The following is a 9,368-nucleotide window of genomic DNA, read 5'->3' as shown; positions in this document are numbered from 1 at the left end:
CTCGCTATGTTGCCCAGGCTGGTGTGGAGCTCCTGTATGGCCGGAATTACAGGTAGTCGTGAGCAACCGCGCCCGGCCCAAATCTGTTATTTAAAAGCATATCCAGAGGCGGCGTGCCTGCCAGGCATTGAGCGCCTGGGACCTGCACGGGAGCTGGCGGCCCGGGGATCCGGCAGGTGCTGAGGCTGGCAGCCTGCGGGCTGGCCAGGGGCTTGGTCCCAAGGTTCTGCTTCGCTGGCACAATGGGGAAGCCGCGCGCAGCCGAGCCGTGGGCCTGGGCGTGGGGCACGCGGCCGGATCTCAGCGTCTGGGACCCCAACTGGGACAGGCGAGAACCACTGTCTCTGAACAACCTAAGGAAGAGGAACGTGGAATCTGGAGAAGAGCTGGCGTCCAGGCTGGACCACTGCAGAGCCAAGACCACAGCGTACATCCTCCTCATCACGCGTTGCCAATACCATGTGGATGGCTCCCTGGAAAAGGACTGCGGTCTGAACCCGCTGGGTCGTGAACCAGTAGAACTAACTGGACTCCAATTTGCAAGCTTGGGGTTGAGGTTTAATAAAATCGTCCATTACTCCATGACCCACCCCATAGAAACCACTGGCTTCAGCAACAGGCACCTGCCAAACGTCTGCAACTTCCACACAGACTTGGGGCGGGAAGCCCCCTCGTCAAGCCAGCCTGGCAGCATATCACTGGAAGCGGCCACTGGGCATGTTGTGAAGATGGAGTGCGGATCGAGGCAGCGCTCCGAAACTGCATCCCTCGGGGGATGCCAAGCAGGGGGAGGATAATTAGGACATCTTCCGATGTCACGCCAATGTCATTCGTTGCCGGTGACAGGGCACAGCGCTGCAGTTTCCTCCGGAAGCCTGGCTCCATTGCTCCCTCAACAATGGCAGTATCACCCACCTGGTGATCCGACCCAATGGCCGAGTAGCGCTCAGGACCCTCGGGGACACGGAGTTCATGCTCCCTGACGGCATCACCCAGTCCTGAGGGCAGTCCACACGACTCTGCCCTTCTCAGCTCAAGACCTGGCTCTGGCTTTTCCTTCCCTCTGTCCTCCCATACAGACTGCATTGCAGTTACGTGCTGTTCTCGAGGAGGCGGACAGAAAAGTAGAAATCTCTCAAATGCTGCATTTGGGTACTTGTTTCTGGCCCAGGCTGCCAAGAGAAAAATTCAGATCAGATAACCTGACTTCTTTGCAAGGCTTTCTATATTACCATGACCTGCCAGGACGACCGTGTGGGGTTTAAGGTGAAAATTCAGACGAAACTCGGGCCTGCTTTGGGGACTGAATGAGGCCTGACCCAGGCCATCACTTTGACGACCACAGCAGGCTGTCGCTGAGGGTCCGCTGGGCTCCGTGGGCAAAGCCTGTCAGGCACGAGGGTAAGTGAGGCACACGGAGAAGAAGGGCACGGAGGTTTTGTTCACAACTCACTTCACGTCACATTCTTTTAATTTCTTAAAACCCTTTTGTCACTTAAATATTTATCCATTATAGATTTTCCTCATCTGGGTTCTTGCTTTGAAAACCAATTTCTCACTCCAAAGTTACAGATCCCTGATGATTCTGAATCTGAATTCATCTAAGTTATTAGGCCTTTGAGGGCTCAAGGACTTACCAACTACACAGGTGACCATGGGCAGGTGAGGGATGAAATGAGTCTGCAGAGGTGGTGTGACCTTCGACCTTCATGCTGGTCTCAAGGGAGGGGTGACATGCTGGTGACAACCCAGCAGGAGGAGATTATCCTTATTCAATATTAAATCCCAGGCTGACAGCTCAATCCTAGTTTGCTTCTGATTAATTTTTTATGCTTGGGGATTGAAATATTTAAACGTGATATGTCTATCTCAAATATTTACTACAACCATCCTATTAATTTAGAAAAAAACAATTTCTACAACATGATTGTGAACATTTTCTGCAGTCAATACAACTAATTGGGATAGTTAATCTCTTTCTTTGTCAACTTTGGAAATGACTACGTCGTAAAAATTACTGGTTTAAAAAAATTAAAAATACATAAAAAATAAAAACATATCCAGAGCCCATCACTAGAGATTTGTGATTCAGTTGATGAAGACTAGGATCCAGGAATCTGCATGTTCACACATTTAAACTGATTCTGATGCAGATGATCAAAACAAAAATTAAAATACACAACCTCGAAGGTCTCTTGCAATTTTAACCCTTCTTCTGTTCTAGTCTATAACAACTGTTTATTGCTCACTTAGAGAATGCTTGGTGCCTTACAAAATCTAGTGTACTCAATGAATATAGTTTTATTTGAAATCCATACTCACTGGGTGCTGGAATTGGTTAACAAGGATTCCAGTCATCATAGCATATTATAGCATTCTGCTGGCTGGACATGGTAGTCTTGATTTTTCCTGGTTCGGGTTGCTTCGATGGTTGGACTGAAAGATTCCCATCACTATGGGATTCTATGATTCTGATTCTAATTCTGTCATATTATTAGGTCTGATTCTAATTCTGTCATCCATTAGGAGTTGCTAACTTTTCTCTGTTACTTGGCTAAACATAAGTGTACTCCCTCAGAAGGTCTCCAGGAAGTTCTCCATGTGGTTAAGAATGTTGATGTTGATGGTTCAAAAGTTACACACTCAGAGTGAAAATATAGCTTTATTTATTCTCTACTTGTTATATAAAGATGCCTCAGTTTTGGACAATTCAAAGTTTAAGCTCCTTCTAAGTATTCCTTTCCTCTCATACTTCCCAAACTGGCACCTGGACATACAGGTATGCCTATGTATCACACATAAAATAAATGAATTGTCCTTAGGGATAGATACTGCCTCTGAGTCCTTGCTGGTCTCCGACATGTTGTAGCTTGTTTGGTCCGGTGCCCAGGAAACAGTGGTGGTGCCCACAGAGGTGTGGTTTGTCCCACCTGCTTCCCTCAAATGCTATGCTGGCATCCCCTGCTGAAGTCTAACTACATTCATGACCTCTTCCTTCTAACCCTAGTCCTCTTCTGGTCTACTGCTTCTTCCATTTCTCATTCATGTCAAGGATACAGAATATTGGAGGATAGGAAGAAATGAGGTGATATCTAAAGCTCAGCCCTCTAGACAGCTCACTCAGCCATTTCCGCCATCCAGCCTGGCACCATGTTAGATGCAGTGCCACGCCAACTGTGGGATGCTCTGAAGCACAGGCTGGGATACACCTGCTGTCCTGGACCATGTTTCTACCACACCTTCCAAGAAACTACTACCCAAAGGGGACAAGAGAGCTGGCATAATCACGTCTGATGGCTTGTCTTTCTTCTCTTTACTCCTTCCAACCATCTCCTCTCAGAAATGTAAGGGGCTTTCCCTATTCTTAGATAGAAATGTCCGTTGCAGCATGTATCGGTCCTCTCTACATAATGGCTTATAGTAAAATTCAGTGATCCAGATTCCCTAGGCTTAGCATTTGATTTGTAAATGAAATTTTGGCAAATTTAAACAACATTTTTCCCCTCTCAGCAAAGCCTGGATTTCAATATTATGTTCTCACACTGAATTTTTTAAAATATGGTTTTTCATGGATGGCCAAGAAATGACTTCTCTGTTCCAACCTCCCATAAAATGAAGTCCAGTGATTTAATAAGTGCAGAGCTGCATAGCAATGTGATTTCTGAAAATGAAAAATGTCAACTTAACATTTGCGAAAATATTATTCCTGTAAAAATAATTCTTGGCTGGGCGCGGTGTCCCAAGCCTGTAATCCCAGCACTTTGGGAGGCCGAGACGGGTGGATCACGAGGTCAGGAGATCGAGACCATCCTGGCTAACATGGTGAAACCCCGTCTCTACTAAAAAATACAAAAAACTAGCCAGGCGTGGTGGTGGGCGCCTGTAGTCCCAGCTACTCGGGAGGCTGAGGCAGGAGAATGGCGTGAACCTGGAAGGCAGAGCTTGCAGTGAGCTGAGATCCGGCCACTGCACTCCAGCCTGGGCGACAGAGCAAGACTCTGTCTCAAAAATAAATAAATAAATAAATAAATAAATAAATAAATAAATAAAATAATTTTCTAGATAGGTCTGCCTTTGGAAAACCAAAAGCTAAGAAAATAAATTATACAAGTATAACTGTTGCATCAAGGGCCATAGATGGCAAACTGCTTAAGATCAAGCATCATTGAGTTTACATATATTTGGTTCTCTTGCAGATGCTACAATCATAGAAACATAAGAAATGCAGGACTTAAGTGATCCTGACAGTGAAATTTGGTAAAATTAAGAGAGATGATTTTTCCTAGGAAAAAGACAAGATTAACAGTATCAATTCTCTCACAAATTGGCCCAATCTAGCACTCCAGCCTTACCTCCCCCTCCTCACCCGTGTCAACCTACTCTTCCTACAAAGCCAGCAGACCCATGGACCTTCAGATCCACCAACTGCATTCCTATATCTATGTCTTTGCTCCCACAATCCCCTCCATGGGATGCCCCTAGGCAGTAGGGCTCTGAAGATTAGCGAGCAAATTCATGAGGATTAAGTGAGTATCAATAAGCATGCCTCCTGTTTCTACCTCCATCAAACACAGGAATCATGTGTTGTTACAAGAATGGAAGTACTATATTTAGTTAGGCTCCTCGTACCAAAAAAAACCAGTGGATCATAGTGGTATCTTACTTTGAGGGAAAAAGAGATTATATCCAATTACCGTTTTCTATAATTTGTCTTTTCTTTTTAGAAAGACTTCTGAGTAGGAGCCACAGGCGGAGTCTGGCTCTGAGGTGGGGGAGAAAATGGAAGAATAAACACTGAGCAGGAAGCAGGGAGACCACGGTTGTTACCATAGTGATGAGCATTGAGTCCGGATGGTGCTGTTGCCAGCTTGTGCTAGTGAGTGGGAGAAAACCACTTTCCTTCTGGACTAGTAGAGTTGAGGACAGAAATATCTGAGATGACCAATTTAACTTGCTACTTGACAGTCTAAATTCTATCTCTGTAGATATAGCCAGTGTTTATTAAGCACCTACTAAGTGATGCATAATAAATGGCAAATAATTGGCAATGTGCTGGATGTATTAGAGGCTTTGATGTATGTAGACCCAGAAATTTAGGGACTAACATTCCCATTTTAAATATAAAATAAAATTTCAAGAGACTAAATAATTTATTTGTTATTTAATGACCTAGCTAGTAAAAGAACAGGGCCAAAATTTATAGCCAGATCATTAATTTAATTCAATCTAATTTATTTTCAGTGTAAACCTATTTCCACCAGGCCACAACTATGCCTGTCAAATGATATGGCAGGAAAATTATATCCCTTTGAATAATGCAAACTTAGAGAATCCATGGTGGTTACCCCAGACTTTGACATTTTAGTTTTCCCTGTTTTGCAAGTTTCCTAGAAAATAATCGATGTTAAAGCTTTCTTTCCTTCATTTATAAACTGAATGAGTTTTCTGATAAACATCTTTTTCATATGTTTATTCGTGAACTATAATTATTCATTCTTAGTTAAAATGATTAGAAAATAATCCTAAATGACAGGTTTCAATGTATTTGGCATTAATGTGACAGTATCAAAATTTACTGACAGTAATATTGACTTATAGACAGACAAAGTTCATGAAATTATTTCCTACATTCTTTTTTTTCCAAAATCGAAGCACCTTTGAATCTGTAACAACCATCATTTCTTACCAGTAAACACAAAAAAGAATATCAAAAAATTAAAGACCCCTATAATTCCACTTCCATTCCCTTCCTTACTCCCCAAGTAAAAACTGTTTGTGTTTACCCTTTTTGAACATTTATGCACAGTACAGTGGTGAAAAGTGTGAATCCACATTCTGACTTTGTCACTTACTAGCTATGTGACTAGACAAATTAGTCTCTTAACCCTCAATTTCTTAACTGCAAAATAGTAAATAATATTACCCAACACATACGAATGTTATATGTAATAAATCATATAATAAGACAAATTATGTTAAGTGCTTAGTGCAGTACTTTAGCACTTTATAAATGGTAGCATACATATGTATGTATCTCTCTTTATACATATTGTTTACATAAACGAATTATGCTACACATATTGAGCCATAACTCTCATTTAACAAAATTTCTTAAGCCATATTTACACATCTATATATAAGACTACCAGTTGCTGCATAACACTCCACATTGTGAATATAAAATAATTTTATTTAAGCATAATTAATGAATATTTGAGTTGTTTATGGTTTTAATCTCAATAGAAGCATTGGCAAACTGTCAACAAATGAAGAGATAAGAAATATTTTAGGCTTTGCAGTCCATTCAGTCTCTGTTGCAGTTATTCAAGTCTATTGTTGTAGCATAAAAAGAGCCAGAAACAATACAAAAACAAACAGGTATGGCTCTGCTCCAATATTTTCTATTTCCAAAACAGGCAGTGGGCTTGATATGGCAATGGGCTGCAGAGTTTGCCAATCCCCAATATAATGTTCTGATTGATACTGTAGTACTTACATTTTTTTCTTACTTCTCCTGTTACTTGCTTTTAAATCATACACACACACACACACACACACACACACACACACACACACACACACACACTGTCTTATCTGCTCAGGCTGTGATAGCAAAAGACCAAAGACTGTGTGGCTTAACCAACAGGAATGTATTTCTCACAGTTTAGGAGGCTGACAGTCTAAGATTAAGGTGCCTGCTGATTTGGTGAGTACTCTCTTCCTAGCTTGCAGACGGGACTTCTGGGTATGTCCTCACATGACAGGGAAAGACAGAGTGGAGGAAGAGGGAGAAAAAGAAAAAAAAAATCTCTGGTGTCTCTTCCTACAAGAGCAATAGTTTCATCACACAAGCCCCAACTCTCATGACCTCATCCCTCCTTAATTACCTTCCAAAGATGCATTTCAAAATACCATCGCCTTGAGGGGTAGGACTTCAATACATTAATTTGCGGTGGGGTGGAACACAAACATTCAGTTCATAGCACTTTGAATACAGAAACCGATTTTTAAATTGCAAATCTTGATAGGCATCATATGATTTTCTACAATTTACACTCCTACCAAAGAATGAGAGAAAGCCCAGGTTCCTACCTCTCATCACCCGCAGTTGTAACTCATTTGATTCTTTAGTAATCTGATAGGAAAAACATTACATGTCATTTTCATTTGAATATCTTTGTTCATAAGGATAAAATCTTTTCCTATGTTTATTGGTCAACTATTATTTCTTCATTTGGGAATTTTCAGTACATATCTTTTTTCAACTTTTCTAGGTTAATATTTTTCTCATTGATTTCTGTCAGTTGTTTAGAGATGCTAACTCTTGCCTATCAAGACTTATCCACATCACACTTTCCCATGGCATCCAGCTTGACCTTTATAATACTCATTATACTCAAAAGTACTTGGTCAATGTGGGCTAGATGGCAAGGTCCATGAGGTCATGATGACTGCTTATCTTATTCAGGGTTTAGTACCTAACACTGACTGTAGTGTCTGGGGCATACCTGGTGCTCCAAAACTGTTTGCTGAATAAATCAATAAATAGCACATATTTTGCAAATATTTACCACTGTATATTGTTTTGTTTTTCTGTTAATTTATTATAGCATCTTTGACCACATCATTTTTAATTTTTATAACCAAATTTGTCTATTTTTCTTTACAGTTCTTAAGTTCATTTTATGCATAGAAAGTCCTTCTACACTCCCAAGTCATTAAAATACATTTCTTGTATTTTTTCTATTGTATATATATATTTGCAATTAAATATCTAATCTATAAATTATTTTTGTATCTGTTTAAGGTAGATAAACAATTTAATTTTTTCTATATAAGGACTATACTATTTATTGAGTGATCTACGTCTTTACCACCAATGCGAAATGCAATCTTTATTATATTCTAGATAGAATAAATTTTTAATATACGTGTGTTTCAGTGTGTGGTAGGGTATATCTCTGTTTTTCCTATCTAAAACTTTTTTCCCCCTATTCTCATGCAAGGACATTTCCAGGTAAATATGGTTTCAATTTGTCAACTCTCTGTTGAATCAGTCAGTCACTCCCTACAGAGAGAGTAAGCCAGTTAAGCAGGACACTGGAAGAGGAAAAATCATCTTTCAATCTAGCTTTACTCATTAGCTTTAAGTTGCACAGCTTAAAAGGATTCATAATCATACCTGTCTGACCTGCTTCACAGAGTTATTGTGAGACTCAAGAGTGCAGATTGATCTGCATATTTAAAGTGCCCTAAAAATTAAAAGTTTCTGAGACGTGAAAATTATTCATATTCCCCACTATTGACAAGTATCCAGTTTATTTCATCTTGAGAAGATGACTCAAACCTACTGGAACTGGATGAATAAGGTTCTGTGGTAAATGGAGGCAAATCACTGAAAACATCTTCCTGTTTTTATTCCAAGCAGGTGGAATAAGTAGTCCCGTCAAATGAATCCAATACTCGAGCGGTTCTTGGCTAGTTCTGTGCCTCTGTCATCCTGGCACACCGCCTTGTCTATCAGGAGTCAGCACACTCCCTCAGCCGTTTCTTCTCCGGCAAGACCACAGGGAGGTGGGGAAAGCTCTGATGTGCGTCTCCACAGGGGCCGTGGGATGGGTTGGATGAATGTATTTTGGGTGCTACATTTGTTTCCTGAGGCTGTTGTTGTTACAACAAACTGGGTTGTTGGAAAAAAGAGACACTTACTCTCTCACAGTTCTGGATGCCAGAAGTTGCAAACCAAGCTATTAGCCAGGCCACACCCCCTCTGGAGAATCTAGGGGAGACTCCTCCCTGGCCTCTTCCGCCTTCCGGTAGCTGTCAGCATTCGTTACCTCGCGAACGCATCACTCCCAGCGCTGCCACCATGATCATGTTTCCTCCTCCCTGTGTCTTCTCCTATTCTGCCTCCGACAAGCATGTTTGTCATTGGATTTATGGCCCACCTAGATAATCCAGATGATAGCCTCTCACGGTCTTTAACTTAATCACATACGCAAAGGCCCTTTTTCCAAGTAAGGTTGCATTCACAGATTCAATGGATTAGGGCATGGAGATATCTTTTCAGGAGCCACCACTCATGTCGCTACCTGTGCCCCGTATCTTCAGAGGAAGTAAATGTAAACGGGCTCTGCCAACTTGTGCTTTGCCAACTTGAGTCTCAATAGGACACAGCTGAAATTAGCCAAATGGGAGCTCACTCTCAAATGATGGGCTTGAAGTTCTGACATTTTGCTGTTCCTAAAATATACACATAACTTCTGTCAGATTCAAACTTGACTGAGGTTGCATTTTAAAAGGATATACATTTAATTACTTCCTCTCTGCTCCCACTCCAAATCTTCATACTCTAAATTGAAGAGTCA

General features: G+C 41.2%; 1 protein-coding gene across 1 annotated transcript; it reads right to left on the bottom strand.

The window, feature by feature from the left end:
• Positions 1-609: 609 nt before the first annotated feature.
• LOC112627047 lies at positions 610-2,424 on the bottom strand. The gene is made up of 3 exons (XM_025389407.1): positions 2,323-2,424; positions 1,638-1,737; positions 610-1,172 (listed from the first exon to the last, which is right to left on the bottom strand). The coding sequence occupies exons 2-3, from the start codon at positions 1,654-1,656 to the stop codon at positions 610-612; spliced, it is 582 nt and encodes a 193-aa protein (XP_025245192.1). The 5' UTR covers positions 1,657-1,737; positions 2,323-2,424.
• Between the last annotated feature and the right edge of the window lie 6,944 nt (positions 2,425-9,368).

Source organism: Theropithecus gelada, chromosome 6 (genome assembly GCF_003255815.1).
Source record: "Theropithecus gelada isolate Dixy chromosome 6, Tgel_1.0, whole genome shotgun sequence".
Taxonomy (NCBI): domain Eukaryota; kingdom Metazoa; phylum Chordata; class Mammalia; order Primates; family Cercopithecidae; genus Theropithecus; species Theropithecus gelada.
This window is presented reverse-complemented; position numbering and strand designations above follow the sequence as displayed.